Source organism: Schistocerca serialis, chromosome 3 (assembly GCF_023864345.2).
Source record: "Schistocerca serialis cubense isolate TAMUIC-IGC-003099 chromosome 3, iqSchSeri2.2, whole genome shotgun sequence".
NCBI classification, from domain to species: domain Eukaryota; kingdom Metazoa; phylum Arthropoda; class Insecta; order Orthoptera; family Acrididae; genus Schistocerca; species Schistocerca serialis.
In genome coordinates, this window is record NC_064640.1 from 361,665,937 (window position 1) to 361,685,279 (window position 19,343).

The 19,343-nt window shown below is 38.2% G+C and overlaps 1 protein-coding gene across 1 annotated transcript in view; it reads left to right on the forward strand.

Annotated features, from left to right (window-relative positions):
• Positions 1-15,826: 15,826 nt before the first annotated feature.
• LOC126470167 (protein jagunal) overlaps positions 15,827-19,343 on the forward strand; it is a 54,553-nt gene continuing 51,036 nt past the window's right edge. The window contains exon 1 of the mRNA XM_050097808.1: positions 15,827-16,071. Coding sequence (XP_049953765.1) covers positions 15,983-16,071 — 89 coding nt within the window. The 5' untranslated portion in view covers positions 15,827-15,982. The remainder of the gene's footprint in view (positions 16,072-19,343) is intronic.

Here is a 19,343-nt window from a genome sequence, read left to right on the forward strand (position 1 = left end):
GTCATGAGGGATGATTATTACTGGGATGCATGGGCATTGCCAGAAGATAAATCGCGGGATGTGGTAGTTCTTTAAGTGCATACTGCACCATGGGCAGCAACACACACACAGCACACTGTATCTTCATTTCATATTTGTGACCCATCATGTATTTATTGCAAGTAATAGATAAGCTAGTGTAAGACTCATTTTATTTTTTGATATTATAGAAGTCAATTTTTGTATTCGCATTATCAGTGACTTTCTTGTATTTTTAATTAGTGGATTGTCACTAGACGATTACTGATGGCATGTATGAGGTGCCTGCAAAGTTGCACATGGCATGTGACAGCGCATACGTGCAACACATAGTGTCAGTGCACTGGATATGGAGGAGTCTTAGCAACCAGATGGCGGGCACTAGAAAATACCCAGTTGGTGTGGTCAGCTGACTGGCATCCCAGTTTCACGCCGATAGCACTTAACACAGCGGGCCTTTTGAGGGATGTGGCCTAATCTACCTGGGTGGATGCAGCGAAGGAAAGCAAGAATGACAGCAGACATCCCAGGAAGATGGACACAATGTTGACAAACTCGAGAGGTAGTATACAGCATAACACCAGGAGGCAGTGCAGCCAAAAAGCTCTTTCCCTGGGCATTACTATCTGGAGAATTCCCATATGGCTTAACACCTCTTTGGCAGACTGTCTATCATGACCAACTACAGCAATATCTCTCTGTAATCCGGTCTAATAACCTGCACAAATTCCTTCTTGACGACTGAGTTCCTGTGACTCAGTATCTTCACTCAGGCTGTAACCAAATGAAGCTTTAGTCCATGAAATTACCTGTAACATACATATACATATCTTTTTCTCCTAGCGGAAATAGCCAGCTTCTATTGGCTGTGAAAATGGAACCAATCAGGACAAGCGTACATCAACTGGCAATTTGGATAGCAACAACACGCCGGTCATGCTACTTCTTTCTGAAGATATCTTGCTCACCTTAGAGTCATGTCTAATTCACTATCAGTCTTGTGAGACACTCATAACAAAGAAGGCCAACAGCAGGAGTTACATAATAGACAGATCATACCAGAAAACACTTAAGTGGAGCCATTACAACAGCCTGCACACCTGTCACGACTGCCAAGCCATCACCCTATGCTGCCAACACATCCACAAGAATATACACTCCTGGAAATGGAAAAAAGAACACATTGACACCGGTGTGTCAGACCCACCATACTTGCTCCGGACACTGCGAGAGGGCTGTACAAGCAATGATCACACGCACGGCACAGCGGACACACCAGGAACCGCGGTGTTGGCCGTCGAATGGCGCTAGCTGCGCAGCATTTGTGCACCGCCGCCGTCAGTGTCAGCCAGTTTGCCGTGGCATACGGAGCTCCATCGCAGTCTTTAACACTGGTAGCATGCCGCGACAGCGTGGACGTGAACCGTATGTGCAGTTGACGGACTTTGAGCGAGGGCGTATAGTGGGCATGCGGGAGGCCGGGTGGACGTACCGCCGAATTGCTCAACACGTGGGGCGCGAGGTCTCCACAGTACATCGATGTTGTCGCCAGTGGTCGGCGGAAGGTGCACGTGCCCGTCGACCTGGGACCGGACCGCAGCGACGCACGGATGCACGCCAAGACCGTAGGATCCTACGCAGTGCCGTAGGGGACCGCACCGCCACTTCCCAGCAAATTAGGGACACTGTTGCTCCTGGGGTATCGGCGAGGACCATTCGCAACCGTCTCCATGAAGCTGGGCTACGGTCCCGCACACCGTTAGGCCGTCTTCCGCTCACCCCCAACATCGTGCAGCCCGCCTCCAGTGGTGTCGCGACAGGCGTGAATGGTGGGACGAATGGAGACGTGTCGTCTTCAGCGATGAGAGTCGCTTCTGCCTTGGTGCCAATGATGGTCGTATGCGTGTTTGGCGCCGTGCAGGTGAGCGCCACAATCAGGACTGCATACGACCGAGGCACACAGGGCCAACACCCGGCATCATGGTGTGGGGAGCGATTTCCTACACTGGCCGTACACCACTGGTGATCGTCGAGGGGACACTGAATAGTGCACGGTACATCCAAACCGTCATCGAACCCATCGTTCTACCATTCCTAGACCGGCAAGGGAACTTGCTGTTCCAACAGGACAATGCACGTCCGCATGTATCCCGTGCCACCCAATGTGCTCTAGAAGGTGTAAGTCAACTACCCTGGCCAGCAAGATCTCCGGATCTGTCCCCCATTGAGCATGTTTGGGACTGGATGAAGCGTCGTCTCACGCGGTCTGCACATCCAGCACGAACGCTGGTCCAACTGAGGCGCCAGGTGGAAATGGCATGGCAAGCCGTTCCACAGGACTACATCCAGCATCTCTACGATCGTCTCCATGGGAGAATAGCAGCCCTTCATTGCTGCGAAAGGTGGATATACACTGTACTAGTGCCGACATTGTGCATGCTCTGTTGCCTGTGTCTATGTGCCTGTGGTTCTGTCAGTGTGATCATGTGATGTATCTGACCCCAGGAATGTGTCAATAAAGTTTCCCCTTCCTGGGACAATGAATTCACGGTGTTCTTATTTCAATTTCCAGGAGTGTATCATTCTACCCCATGCTGCTTTTGACAGGAGGGATGGATGTCCATTATTGACCACAGCTGTCCCACACCCAGAGGCAGTACTGAGGGGAGATCATTGCAACTGCCCACTGAGTCTTGAACAATATGCCTACTCAACAACTCCAGCCACAATTCACCACTCAACTGAAAGTGACAGTGTCGTATACATGGCAATTAAGAGTTATTGTGAAGTCGCTTGACACTCAGTGCTACAATAACGAGTTTTTGAGATTCCCATCATAAAATTCTTGACCAAATTTCTAAAAATTCATATCTAACAATTTGTATGTTTTGTGTAATATCTTATTATTATTTTTGTGTTGTAACACTCTACACTGTCCTTAGCCAGGCACTTGATGAACACCCAGAAAACATATTCTCTGTGTACTCATTTTTTTTTACTATGACTGCAATGACATGATGCATTGATTGTTGTTGTTTTCATGTGTATTTATTATGTACCTTTATCCTACTTACCATTTATTAATTTAATCATTATGAAGTTAATATGTTTTTATTCTTGTGATATCATGTACAGTGACACATATCTAACAAATATTTTGTTTGTATGTATTTGCACCCTCCAAATTTTGCTTTTTTTGGACACTGTAAGAATGAAAATAAGGTTTATTTTACATACACGCCATAACAGTCATGAGGTTTAGTTACCTTTGAGATTGGCTGAGATGAGTTGATGTTAGTCAAGAATGCCTTTAAGGTGACAAAGACGCCATTATCAACTCCCTACAGAGTTTCAATAAGGTCGTGTAATTGAGCTTCGAGACGCTGGATGTTCCTTCTGCGATATTCCAAGAAGATTTTGGCAGGAATGTAGTCACTGTATACGATTGATGGCACCGATGGTCACGAGAATTTATGGTCCCAAGAAGACCAGTCTCCAGATGGCACAATCATGAGCAAAGACCATCGTGTTTAACATATATCTCTGGCGCATCGTACTGCATCTGCAGCAGAAATTGTAGCAGCAGTTGGCACCACAGTGACACGATGAACTGTTACTATCTATTAGTTCGAGGATAGCTCTGACCCAGACGTCCTGTACTGTGCATTCCATTGACACCAAACCACCGCCACTTACGACTTCAGTGGTATCAAGCGAAAGCTCATTGGACAGCAGGTTAGAGGTTGTTGTGTTTTCTGATGAAAGCTGGTTCTGTCTTTGTGCCAGTGATGGCCGGCCATGTGTTGTTAGAAGGAGGCTGGTTGCGAGCCCCAACCAACCTTGCAACCAGCCTTTGTGCATGCTAGACACACTGGACTTACACCTGGACTAGTGGTCTGAGGTGCGATTTCGTACGACATCAGGAGCACTCTAGTGGTTATCCTATGCATCCTAATGCAAATTTATTCATCAGTCTGGTGACTCAAGCTGTTGTGCTGCCATTCACAAACAGCATTGTTAGGGCCATGAACAGCAATCCAGGGGTGTTTTCCAGCAGGATATCGCTCACCCACATACCACTGTTGCAACCCAACGTGCTCTACAGAGTGTCGACATGTTGCCTTGTCCTGCTTAATCACCAGATCTGTCTCCAATCGAGCACATATTGGACATCATCGAACGACAACTCTAGCATCATTCACAATCAGCATTAACCATCGATGGAATGCCGGGGCAAGTGCAACAGGCATGGAACTGCATCCCATAAACTGCATCTGACACATGTACAATACAATGCATGCACATGTATATGCTGGAATTCAACATACTGGTGGTTTCACAGGTTATTAACATATCAGAATTTCACGTTTGCAATGGCTTATCTTGCACTTATCTTAACCTGTGATCTTGAAATGATATCATCAGACAACAACTCTAACGCCATCCACAACTAGTATTGATTGTCACTGTACTACATGAATTCGTGATGTCTGTCCAAAAGAAGAGACATCAAGCAGAATCCACAGCTGTGAGACATTATATATCCCTGTACTGACTACCCAAGTGCAACAGGCATGGAACTCCATCCCACAAACTGACATCTGCTACCTGTACAATACAATGCATGCACATTTGCATGCTTGCATTAGGTATCCTGACGATTGCACCAGTTATTAATATACTAACATTTCACATTTGCAATGGCTTACCTCACACTCACATTAACCTGTGATCTTCCAATATTAATCGGTTAAATATTTTACCTAGACAAATGAGTTCCCAAAATTTCATTAGTCTACATTAATTATTTTTTGGTATTGCAATTTTTTGTCAGTCTATTATTGTCACATGTCACATTCTATGTATGTCCCATCTCCGGCTAGTTTCATATTTATTATCTGAATACTTTTCCAAGTACACTGTGTTTTACCATAGGCACTCACACATTTCTAAATGTTGATATTATGTACACATGTCACACATCAATTGTGCCACTAGCTATTACTTTTTCGTGAATGAATGTTAGCAAGAGGAGGGTACTGAAGCCAGATAAAAAGACAATTAAAAGATAAGTTTCTTGGAATTGTTATCAGGGAGACCATATTTTTGTAGACATGTAGAAATTATTTAATATTTTTAAAGTCTGTTTTAGATATTTGTTCTTTGGCCTCAGTAAATAAGTTAGGTTTCTTTTTGGACAGCTGAATTTGTTTCATTTGAGTTTTATTTATTTTTATAGTGTAACTGTGAGACCATACTGTCCTGTCAAATGTCAGCAACATCCACCATGGTCTTCAGCCCCGTATTCAGCAGTAAAATACGTATATCTATATCTGTTGGGATCCATGAGAATGTTTGTGTGTTGATTGTTGGCTCATCTTTTTCATGTAATGTTTCATCACCACACAAAATTCTTTTTAGTCCATTTTTTGATAATCAACCGACTTCCTTGATTCACACGAATAGCAAACACAAAGAAATGCACCAATATGGCTGAAACTTGGTGTATATTCTTTCCAAAGATTCTAATAACTGAACATGACCTCAATATGCTCTGGTGGTGCCAACTCTCGGACTTTGTAAGGACTTTTCAAACGCCCCTCGTAGATGCGCACGGCAGTGTGGTTTCCCCCATGCATAAAATACCACTGTGTTTATTGGAATGCAGTCTGTCACATCAGAAATCAATGGATGTCTGTTCGATGCCTCAAGATGGTGTGGAATTGAAGGGACAGTGTGGTTTCCCCCATGCATAAAATACCACTGTGTTTATTGGAATGCAGTCTGTCACATCAGAAATCAATGGATGTCTGTTCGATGCCTCAAGATGGTGTGGAATTGAAGGAACAGTTTTTTTCCCGTGTTATGGAGAGAGGATGTATGATACATAGAGTGATGCAATATGGGTGTGAGAGTGCTTTCCGAGTTTTCAATCGGCAGCTTTAGGTTTTTGGCGCAAGCGCCATGTGGAGCTTTCTGCGGTCTTACATATGGTGTGAGGAACAAGGACGTTTTCCAGTCGCAATCCATGAAGGAATGTAGCTGAATTTCGGTTGTGAACTGAAGAAGAGATCTGATTTTTTGGACTTAGAACTTGGGCAGGAAGGTGGATCTGAATGAGAGGAAACGACAGGGATCCACATTCGGCGTGATGCCAAGGCACAATGGGCGCTGCAACTCGAGTTTTATTTATCCGTACAGGCAAACCTATGTTTCTGGCATTTGTAGACTTAGAGAAATCGTTTGACAATGTTGACTGGAATACTCTCTTTCAAATTCTGAAGATGTCAGAGGTCAAATACAGGGGGCAAAAAGCTATTTACAATTTGTACAGAAACCAGATTGTAGTTATAAAAGTCGTGGGTGAGAAGGTGGTGAGACAGGGTTGTAGCCTATCTTCAATGTTATTCAGTCTGTATATTGAGCGAGCACTAAAGTAAACAAAAGAAAAATTTGGAGTAGGAATTAAAATCGATGGAGAAGAAATAAAAACTTTCAGGCTTGCCAACAACATTCTAATTCTGTTAGAGACAGCAAAGGATGTGGAGGAGCAGTTGAACGGAATGGATAGTATCTTGAAAGGAGGATATAAGATGAACATCAACAAAAGCGAAACGAGAATAATGGAATGTAGTCGAATTAAATCAGGTGATGCAGAGGAATTAGATTTGGAAATTAGACGCTTAAAGTACAAAATGAGTTATGCTATTTGGAGAGCAAAATGACTGATGATGGACAAAGTAGAGAGGATATAAAATGTAGGTTGGCAATGGCAAGCAAAGCGTTTCTGAAGAGAAATTTGTTAATGTCAAGTATAGATCAAGTGTCAGGAAGTCTTTTCTGAAAGTATTTGTATGTAGTGTAGCCACATATTGAAATGAAACATGGACGATAAATAGTTTAGACAAGAAGAGAATAGAAGCTTTAGGAATGTGGTCCTACGGAAGAATGTTGAAGATAAGATGGATAGATTACGTAACTAATGAGGAGGTACTGAACAGAATTGGGGATAAGAGGAATTCGTGACACAACTTGACTAGAAGAAGGGATTGTTTGGTAGAACATGTTCTGAGGCGTCAATGGACCATCAATTTAGTATTGGAGGGAATCACGGAGGCTAAAAATCGTAGAGGGAGACCAACGAATGAATACACTAAACAGATTCAGAAGGATGTAGATTGCAGTAGTTACTCACAGATGAAGAAGCTGTCACAGGATAGAGTAGCATATAGAGTTGCATCAAACCAGTTTCTGGACTGTGCTTCACAGCAACAAACATGGTTGTCATTTTGCAACAATGCCTCTAGGAATCTTTTGAGTGAATTTCTCTTACTTCACTGCATTCCCACTCCAGCAGCAGATGTTGTACAATTCAAGCACATCATGGTACTTCGTTTCAGGGTTCAGCTCACAATCTTTGTCATTATCATTAATCATGGTAACATCGCGCCATCCGTTTTTTAAATCACAATTAAAGCCAAGTCACCACCCCAGGTTCAACTTCGTCAGCTATCTATCAGAACACTTCACTTTACGAACACGAGCTAGAGTATAATCTTTGTGTTATGTTGACCTACATACTATTTAACTCATGTTTTCATGAATAAATCTGTTGAATTTTATCTATTATTCAAGTATACATGAGCCCATGATCACCTTTAATAATTTTACTTACTGGTGTATGAAATAATAGCAATAATCTTCAAGTAAAAAAATACAGTATGTCATCTTCAGTTCCACTACACAGGATCTAATTTTATAGTCATTCACATTTAAATCCATTGCATATAATTTTCACAGTAGTCTCACTGAAGTGGTGGTTCTCTGCCTTAGAGATATTGTGAGGCAGATATTCATTAGAGGTACTCAAACGCTTACCCAACAGAGAGGCATATTGTGTGGTTTGACATCTGGAGACACTGACTTTGCTATTGTTATCATATGGAAGCATGAAGAGAGTCGTTTATTCCTGCTTCCATACGCTAGTGAAAGGGAATTACTAACAGTCATATAGGATATCCTCCACTAAGCACTGTATGGTGGCCTGCTGAGCATGAATGTAGTTTTAGATGTAGATGTAATGCAAAGTCTGTCAGTGACCCCCAAGTAAGTATCCAGACACTAATGGCTGACGCATAACAGGAACTAAAGGTGACAAAACAAAAGCAGAAATGCAGGACCCCATTTTTAAATTTTCCTTTAAAAATGGAGATCCAGGAAAACTGCTGCAGATTAATTGTTGCTCCACTGCCAAGATGAGTGATTTAGATATTAGTGTCAATGGCATAAATGAAATAACTAAAATTAGACAAGGCCCCAGGGCCCAATTGATTTACATTCTATAAAAGATTTGCATCTGTGTCAGTTCCTGTTTCAACCATGATTTACCATAGATCTGTCAACAAAAGGCCTACCTACAGGAGTTGGATGAAAGCACTAGTAACACCTGTTTACAGCAAATGTAGCAGAAATAATCCATGAAATAATGTTCAATATCTTTGACATCTATCTGCCTTGGAAACTTGGATAATATCCTGAACTCAAATGTAACAAAATATACCGAACAGAATGGCATCCTCCAAGCAAATCAGCATGGTCTCCAATAACACACCACACAAAAACCTATTTACACGTAACATCTTGAAAGCCATGGATCAAGGCAGACAGGTAGATGCAATATTGCATGTTCCCAATAAGCATTCAACTTACAAGGTAATATTTCCATGTGTAAATAAACGACCTTGATCAAACCTGGTGAGCATGTAGAGGGGGAAAAAACAATGCAATACATATTTTTATGTTTGCACCCAGTTTCAATTTTAAGGGCTAAAACACATCACAAAAGGCAATTTGACATTTCAGGTTTAGAAGGAATATCATAGAAACAATGATATGTAAAAAATGCTTTTTCATAAATATTGGTATGGAATTAACAGTCTTGCAAATTATATAATCAACTTTTGTAATAATTTGAAATTTTGCAAAATAGCCCCCTACTATTAATTAATTTTGAAACATGAAGACTTTAGTTACAGCAGAAATTAAAGAAGCTTTCATGCCACATACATTTGTGCATAATAAAGCTGATTTTTTAAACAATATTTTCGGGAAATTAAGCCATACATAATGTGCTGTCAGTGTTAGCATAATTAATTAAAATATGAAAATATTATTAATCTAACTGAAGTGCTAAAAACCATTAGGGCCTAAAGCAAAGTGTCATTGTGTTTGAGATTTTAGCATGTATGGTTTCTCCTAACATCTGCTCGGCTTACAGTGAACCAGCTTTATCTTTTCCTGTAGCCCCATACAGTATATATGAACATTCACTGAAAGCTGTCTCGCCGATTTCTCGGATGTTAATTTCCATATGGGCCCAAAGCACAAAGTGAATTTTGTTGCTTTGCATTGTTCAATTGTTATGAAGAGTACACAAGTAATTTAGTGTCTGCATCATGCATGTGGTAGTAATACTATATAATCAGAGGTGTATTGGCAGTTTTATCTGAGCCTCAAGCCACAGCATGTGCTTAATGAAAATGACGGTAATGAGGACCATGAAGTGTTGCAATAGGTCTTAATTTTGTGTTTGTGTGTGATGTATCTAGTATTTGTCCTTTATGTTCTGATTTAATTTTACATTAATTACTAACTTTACAGTTGTGAAAAGACGCTATTGTCACCAGCCTGTACGTGGAAAATTTTGTGAACTAAAACTAATAATAAATATAATCTTAAATATTGATTAATATTTCATAACAATGTGGGAAAATAATTTTTAGTAGGAAGTATAGAATATTGAGACTTGATTAAAAACAGTTCAGACCTATGAGACTTTTAGTTTGTCTACAAAATTTATTTTCACAAGCAACTATTTTTCTCAAAACTTTATTTCTGTATTTTGGGCCCTTATGGTTCTTAATGCATCAGTTATTTATTTTACTTATATATGTCTCGTGTTATAATTAGTTATTTTGTGTTTACATTATTTTTCTGTTTTTTCGTTTACCATTTCACATACATCTATTTTGTTACCTGAAAATAATAAGTAACTCATTATTACGATACAAAATCAATACACTAATGTTAATCTGTAAATAAATGCTTAAAACATCACAGTTTTTTACATCATGTGTATAAAATGAACGACATTTCTTCACATTATATGAACAATGGAGAACACAATATAAAACAAAATTGCGCAGGACTTCAAACTGCCACAGATGATCCTCTAAGTAGACCGACTCATATCAGGCATCTTTCAGTAGATTAGCAAGCCTTGGTGAAGAGAATTTATTATGTGCTAGTGATTGCAGCTCGATTATATCACTTCTCAACTGGAGATTGACATCATTATCATTTAGCAGAACTACAGCTGTACCTGTACTGTCAAGCCCTTAGGTTTCATGAGATGAACAAGCTCCTTGTCCTCAAGTATGATGTTCTAAACATTACTTTCTCATTGACTACCCTAAGAATCTAACAATAAAACGGATTTTTGTCCCATACTAGGAAAGAAATTATCTCTCAAAAAATTTTTGGTCTGGTCAGACATTTCTTTAACAGATTTCGGTGCTATCACAAGGACGTTTGTTAAAACTATGAAAAGGCAGGTGGTCAGTGTGAAAAAAGACAGTTCGAGCATTGTACCCAAGGACAAGCAACTTCTTTATCTGGTGAACCCAAAGGGATTGACAGCAGAGGTATAGCCATGGGAGGTATGTTGCTTTCAATGTTAGAAGCTTGTCAGAAGATTTTCAGATCTAGTTCTGTTGGATGATTATTACATCAATCTCCATTTGAGAAACAATATAACTTATCCACAGTCACTGGTACATAATCAATTCTCTTGATCAAGGTTTACCAATGTTCTGAAGTATGCCTGATACATATCAGTATATTTAGAGGATCACCCACAACATTCTCAAATCCTTCTGAAGTTTGTTTGATGATGTGTTCTCCACTGAGTATGTTATGTGAAGAAATTTCGTTTATATTGTGCGTACAAATTATCATTATTTTAATGATTTTGTATCATAATAATGAGTTATTCTGTATTTTCAATTAAAAATACACTTACATGAAACAGTAAAGGAAGACAAAAAGCACAATATAACAATTTAAAGTATAAGACGAATGTAAGTAAAATAAATAATTATGGTAAGAATGAATGTTTAGAAATATTATTAGTTATGTTGAAAATACTCTGACAGCACACTATGTACAGCTTATTTTCCAAAAATGGTATTTCAGAAACCAGCTCCATTACACACTTGAAAGATTATTTAATTTTTCAAAATTAATTAATGGTGGTGGTGTATTTCGCAAAATTCCAAATCATTACAGAATCTGATTATACAGCTTTCAAGAATGTTATGTATATCTCAATTTCTGTATGAAAAACACTTTTATATATCATTGCTCCAGATATATTCCCTTTAAACCCAAGACGCCAAATTAACTTTTGGGGTGTGTTTTACCCTTTCAAAGTGAAACTGGGCACAAACACAAAATATGTATTTCATTAGTCTGCACCCTTCACAGACCTGCCAAGTTTCATTAAGATCGTTTATCTACTCTAGAGAATGTCCTGTTGTCAGTACCATATGAATACTTGTTATCGAATTTACAATAATACAGGATATCAAACTAAAATTGTAATTGAATTTAGAAATTTTTAATAGGGAGGGCTCAGTAACCTGTCTTGGATGGAGAGTAGTCATCAGCCCTAGTAGTAACTTGGGTATGTCCTGAAGATGTATGTTCGATCCCTTATTGTTGATGTATATTAATAATTCGGTGGAGTATATTAATATTATTTTCAGAGTTTTTTGTTCAAATAACGCAGTTATCTAAACTAAAAAAACTCTGTTCTTTGCCTTGTTTCACAAATTTTATTATTTTTACCACACAACATAGGTTTTGGGTTATAAGCCCATTTTCAAATACATTAAAGATTCCAAAGATGGTAATGAAAATATAAACATGATGATAAGGCAAAGACAATCATCTCAACTTCTTAATCTATCGATCCTTGGCTTAATACAAAATCACTTTAATGACCATTTTCGTCAAATTACATGTTGAATTAAACAATTCAGCCATTACACTAACATGTCGAAACACACCTAGGAATAAAGCTATACATCAGTCCAGAAGCTTTTATCTACTGATAGATTGAGGCCCAAAGTTTACTTCTATCCTGGAGTTGTTGGCTGATGTATAACATTATTCCTAGGTATGTTTAGTCATGTCAGTGTAATTGCTGAACTGTGTAATTCCATGTGTAATTTGTCAGAAATGGGCACTGAAGTAATTTTACATTAAACCAAGAATCCATACATTAAGAAGCCGAGATGACAATCTTTGCCTTATCATCATGTTTGTCTTTGCGTTACCATCTTTGGAATCATTAATGAACTTGGAAATGGGCTGATAACTCGAAACCTAGGTTGTGCAGTACCAATAATAAAAATTGTGAAACAGGGCAAGAAACAGTGTTTGTTTAGTTATTTTACAATATTTCACCAAGAACCCACAGCTGATTCAATTAAAACAGATGCAGTTCTCTATAATGATGGAAAAATTGCACAAATTTTGTCTCAGTCCTAGATAACTTTCCAGTAAGATGCTTAGATTAGCAATCTGTTTTACATGATTGTAAATGTAAAGTAATGCACTTCACAAAATGTAGAAACGTGACATCATGCGACTGTAATATGAATGAATCGCAACTGAAGTCAGTCAGCCTATGCAAATACTTGAGTGTGACAACTTCTGAGGATATGGAATGCAATGATTATACAGAACTGGTACTTAGTAAAAGAGGGGTCAGCCTTCTTTGGTTCATTGGTGGGATACTTCGAAAATCCATTCAATCTGCAAAGGAGACTGACTGCAAAATTTTCATGTGACCCATTGTAGAATATTATTCAAGTGTGAGGGATCCATACCGAACAGATCTAACAGATCTTGAATGTATACAAAGGAAGCCAGTACAGATAGTAAAAAGTGTGTTTGACCCAAAGCAGAGGATCAAGGACGTGCTGAACAATCTTGACAGAAGTACTCTTGAAGATAGTCTCCCATTACCTGCAATAGCTAAATTTTGAGCTTCAGTATTCAATATTAACTGTGGAATCTTCGAATATTCTGCAGACCACCATGTGTCACTCGTGTATAGACTGCAGAGACAAGTAGTCTAATCACAGCAATTACAGAGGCATTTAAGCAATCAGACTTCCCATGTTCCACATGCAAATGGAATGAGAAGAAACCCTAATACAAGGTACAGTGAGAGGTATGCCTCTGTCATGCATTTCACAGTGATTTCTAGAATATGTATTTATTTTTCATCCAAAAGCTCTTTCCACTTTGTGGGATATAGTACACATACATACTTACATGAAGTTCAGAGACAGTAAGACTTCAGCAAATAAATGATTCTTTCTTATCCATTGTCTTGTTTCAAGTCTCTTTTGTTTCACACATTCTAAAAATTCTGTTACTGAACAGAAGTAGTGATCTAATAAGAATACCCTCACGTTTTTACAAAAAAAATGCGAACAGTGAAACAATTTTTATCTTATATGGAAGACTATTGTAAATCAATAATGTTTTAGAAGTTTGTGTCCTTACTGACTGAACATGAAGCTTCTCATTTTGCCTTGTATCATGATAGATATTAATTTTTTATTTGTGTTTTTTAAATTCCTTGTAACAAATTTTCAAATTTCTACCTCGTATGAACAGCAAAGTGGGAAGATTCACCACTTTTGTAAGAGGCATTTGAAAAGATCTATTTTGTCCAGGGTGTTCCATTTCTCTTACAGATCTTTTCTGAGTTAAGAAAATGACTCAACCAAGTTGTGTATTACCAGTACCCCAAAATACAATTCTATACAAGCTGGGCAATTGGATAAAGTAGTCGATTCAGACAGTATAAACACTTGTTTCAGCTGAAAGTAGATATACACTATAATCTTATTTTCCTTCAGCTTTTGTACCGTGTGGCTGCGGCGTCCGCTACACGCGTCCGTTGTCTCCATTTCGCTGTATCATGGGCTGCATCTGGGTGGATGTTCACGCATTTAAGGTCTTTATGAATCGTATCAACGCAACGTGGCGTACGTTGTCCTTTGGGTCTTCTGCCAAGGACTTCAAGCGTGTAACCCATCTTGGCAATAGAGTCATCACTGGGCCGGAAAACATGATCAAACCATGGAAGACGACTCTCACGCATCTTGTCTTGGATCGGTGCAACACCAAATTGTTTCCTGTCATTGGAAACGTGATCTAACTTAGTGAGGCCTGCTGTCCACCTTAGCATCTTCGTTTCCAGTACACTTCGACAGTGTTCTGTCTCAACTGCAGTCGGCCAGCAGTCACAACCATACAACTCACAACCATTGTATAGTAGATGTAGACTATAACATATTTTATTCAGTGTCTCTTTTTTTGTTTATATATGTATTTCATTTGAAGTCACTTGAAGTTACATGCCTGAAAGCTTTGTGTTCAAAGATGTAATCTTGTTGGAGTCTGTTGTTACAATGATGTTGCATAGAATATCTTTTAATCAGAAACACAGAAGTTTTTGGTGTTATCATCACTGTAATAACTACAAACCATCTATTTAGTTAGGCTATGGTTTTATTTACAGCTGCTAGTGACTGAGTTGGGTGTTTCTTGTAATAAGGATGCTTGTGTCATCCGCAAAAAAAATTATTTGTGTCTTAACTGCTATGTCTAGATCATTTGTATACAGCTAAAAGAGGGTTGGCGCAAGAATTGATATTTCAGGAACTCCTTTTTTCGAATTTGAGCATCTGAGAAACGTGACTTAGTATTCTCCTTCCGTTCACGTTTTATTTGCTTTTTCTGTGTCCTGTTTGTCAAGTATGATGTTAAATACTTCAGTAAAGTGCCTCAAATACCATACTTTCAGCTTCTCCAACAGTATGTTGTGGTCCACAGAGTCGAAGGCTTTACTTAAATGTAAATAAGTGGTAGTGGAATTTTGTTGATTGTCTTATGTTTCTAGAACAATTTGTGATAGATTATAGATGGCTTCAGTTATCAATTTATTTTTCGTGGTTCCATGCTGAGTATCAATAAGATTTTTGTCTAAACATTTCTTTAACCTACTACCCATTACTTCTAACTTTTTCTATGATTTTACTTAAGTATGAATCTATAGTTTTCTGCAATTTATTTGACTTCTTTCTTATGAACAGGAATCACTTTAGCCATTTTTATTCAGTCTGAAAGTCCCCAGTTAGAAAAGATGAATTGACATCTGCTTGAGGCAAGAAAATGTTTGTAACACATTGATTTGTGATGTAATCTGGAATATGATCCATTCCAAATGGCATTTTATTGAAAGTTAATGTATAACAGATGATTCCATGACGAGTTGTTTCGAAAATGTAGATTGAAGAGGAACAAAAGTGTACTTTGTTTTTCTATTTGTTTCTTCTTCCTCTTTCGTCACTGACTATTAAATTGATTGTGATATTTGTATAGGCTGGGGATCAGAAACACTATTTTTATGATTCAGATTGATATTTTCTATTTTAGGGGATGCTTCATTTGCTTCCGTTTTTAATACTTTCGACACTACTCGGCTTTTATTTCCTGACTCTGAATGTAAATTGAAAAACTCCATGTGATCCTTGAAGGCTATGGTGAGTGGTCTGGATCTGCAAGTTTTGAGCACCTGTAGAAGGCGGCTCATTTCAATGAAATCGGTATCAAAGAAGTTGATTTGCAAAGATGTGACTGATGCTAATTTGTGGATTAGCTGGGGGTGTAAAAATATCTCGATCAGGGGTTTTGGTATACGACATGTGTGTGTTGTTCTAGTGGCGTGCAGAAAGAAATAACGAGCAGCACAAAACTTTTTTTTGTGTTGAATACAGTGAATTGAAGTGTGGTATAGTTAAGCTTTGACAACTGTCTTGCTATGGCTTCAAAAGGTGGACCAATTGCTCTTGGCACGGATGGAGCTGATTTTGTGCATCGACAGCGTGTAGCAGCACAGTATCAGATTAGGTTTGTGTTATTTTATTAAGTAGGTTATTTGAACTTTGCTTGTCACTACTTTAGGTATCGTCTGTTTCTTAAACCAAAACATGCTGTACGTAGTTTGAAAAACACAAATGAAGTTACTTCCAACTAAGTTCCATAAAGAACCTGTTATGCTTGTAACATTCAGAGTTTTTACCAGCTGTAAATTATGACGCAAGGAAACATGTGATTGGAGTAGATGGTAATCAAAGGGAGTTTCAGCGAAACTTTTTAGATTGCGGATTCATGTATTTGCATGTGAAAGTTTTGGAATAAATAACTTTCCGGTTTAAGCGCTTTCTTATCGCGCAAATTTTCTAGAAATTATGATTTTGTGATTCAGTGTCATTCCACGTTATTAAAAAGTAACACATCAGTCTGCATTAATCAAGGCTATGAAGAAGAATGATTGATTTTATCAGTATTTGGAAATGCATTGAAAATCGTCATTGTAATGGAACAGTGCAGATCTTGTTTGACCAATTTAGTAAAGAGTAGTCGGACTACCCAAAATAGTGGTGAGCTGTACCCCAACTTCACCAGACCAAACTTGCAGTGTAAAATTTACATCATGTGTGTTTCATGTTTATTTTGAGATCTTCCAACAGAAGCCTTGTCATAGTCATCACGTATATTTTCGTAGTTACTGTCCAGTACTTCCTCCTACAATATTGCTGCTTTAACATCTTTCCTGGGAGACAGTAATAGGCATAATCTGGTTGTACCTCAGATTTCTTTTCTCCCCCATTCTATTCAGCACCTCTTCGTTAGTTACATTATCTAGCCATCAAATCTTCAGCATTCTTCTGTGGCACTCAATTTCAAAAGCTTCTATTCTCTTCTTGTCTAAATGTGTATTGTCCGTCTTTCATTTCCATACATGGCTATATTCCATACAAATACAATCAGAAAAGACGTCACAACAATTAAATCTATGTTCGATGTTTACAAATTTCTCTTCTTCAGAAATGTTTTTCTTGCCCTTACCAGTCTACATTTTGTATACTCTTTACTTCGGCCATCATCACTTATTTTACTGCCCAAATGATAAAACTCATCAACTACTTTCTAAGTGTCTCATTTCCTAATCTAATTCCATCAGCATAGCATGATTTATTTTGAATACATTCCATTATCTGTGTTTTGCTTTTGTTGTTGTTCATCTTACATCATCCTTTCAAGACTGTCCATTCTGTTCAGTTAATCTTTCTGTCTCTGACAGAATTACAATGTCAACGGCAAACCTGAAGGTTTTTACTTTTTCTCCCTGAACTTTAATTCCTACTCCAGATTTTTCTTTTGTTTCCTTTACTATTTGCTTAATGCACAGATTGAGTGTCTGATTCCCTTCTTAACCACTGCTTCCCTTTCATGCCCCTCAACGATTAGTATTGCCACTGGTTTCTGTACAGTTGCAAATAGTCTTTCACTCCCTGCTACCTTCAGAATTTACAAGAAAATATTCCATTCGACATTGTCAAAATGTTTTTGAGTCTACAAATACTATTAACATAGGTTTGCCTTTCCTTAACCTTCCTCACAAGGGAAGATGGAGCATCAGCGTTGCCTTGTTCCTATATTCCTCCAGAATCCAAACTGATCTTCGTCAAGTTCAGCTCCTACCAGTTTTTGTATTTTTCTGTAAAATATTAGTGTTGGTATTTTGCGACTGTGATGTATTAAACTGACAGTTCAGTAACGTTCACACGTGGCAACAACTGCTATATTTGCAGTTGCAGTTATTACATTTTTCAAGTTTGAGGGTATTTCACCTGTCTCATAGATCTTGCACACAGGATGGAAGAGTTTTGCTGTGGCTGGCTCCACCAAAGCAATCAATAGTTCTGATGGAATTTCGTTTACTTCCGGGGCATTGTTTGTACTTAGGTGTTTCAGTCCTCTGCCAAATTCTTCTCACAGTATCATACCCCCATTGTATGTTCATCTACGTCTTCTTCCATGTCTATAATCTTCCGTGTATGAACTTTCGAGATACTCCTTGCACATTTTCCTTATTTGTGTAGGGGTGGTTTTCCATCTGAGCTGTTGAGATTCATACAGCTGCTTTTCTTTTCCATAAAAGTCTCTTGATTTTCCTGTAGGCAGTATCGATATTTCTCCTTGTGAAATATGCTCCTAAATCCTTAGGTTTTCCCTCTAGCAATTCCAGGTTAGCCATTTGCACTTCCTGCCAGATTTGTACTTTAGATTTTTGTATTCCTTTTTTCCTGCTTCATTTTTGTATATTCCCTTTCATCAGTTAAATTCAATAGTTACTTGTGTTATCGAAGGATTTATACTAGGCCTTGCCTTTTTACCTATTTGATCCTCTGCTGCATCCACTATTTCATCTCTCAAAGTTACCTGTTCATCTTCTACTGTATTCTTATCCCCTGTTGTAGCCTGTCATTGCCTAATGCTCACGTCTAAAACTCTCAACAGCCTCTGTTCTTATGAACTTTCCAGGCCCATCTCTGTAATTTCATACCTATTTTCAGTTTCTTTCATTTTAATTAGTATTGTATATTAAATCTATTAATGGGTTATCTGTCCAGTAGACAGTGTTTGAAAAGTGTTAGTGTTTATTAATCTGATCTACAGTTGAACTTGTATCCACAGATTTAATGACTTATCATATGTTAACAATTTAAATACTTAAAATTGCATTATACAAATTGCAGTAGGGCCTAGTCATTTATAGAAAACAGAGTTGTGTAAGAATACACCACTTTGTGTTTGCAAGAAGAGGGCAGTATTATAGATAGACTGAGTTTGCACTGACTTTAAATAAAAGAGAATCTTGTTCGATAGCTGGAAGTAGAAATCCTCTATCAGACTTTGATTTACCAAGCAAGGTGGTACAATAGTTGACTCACATTGCGATGACAATGGTTCAAATCCCCCTCTGGTTATCAGATTTAGCTTTTCCTACATTTCTCTAAAATCGCTTAAGGCAGATGTCAGGATGATTCCTCTGAATAGGCTTGACCAGTTCCTTCCCCAACTTCCCCATATCCAAGCTTGTGCTCTATCTCTAACTACCTCATTGTCAAAAGGATTTTACATTAGTCTTCCATCCTTCCTATGTTTGATTTCACTTATAAACTTCTTGTGAGTACTAGAATGTTTCTTTTCTTTGCACTGGTATTTTAAAGCCCATTATTTGTAACAAATTGTGCAGTATTTAATCTCTGATAACCTTACTGTGGGAAATGAAAATAGTTATAAACAAATATTTAATACTGTAAGATTTCTCT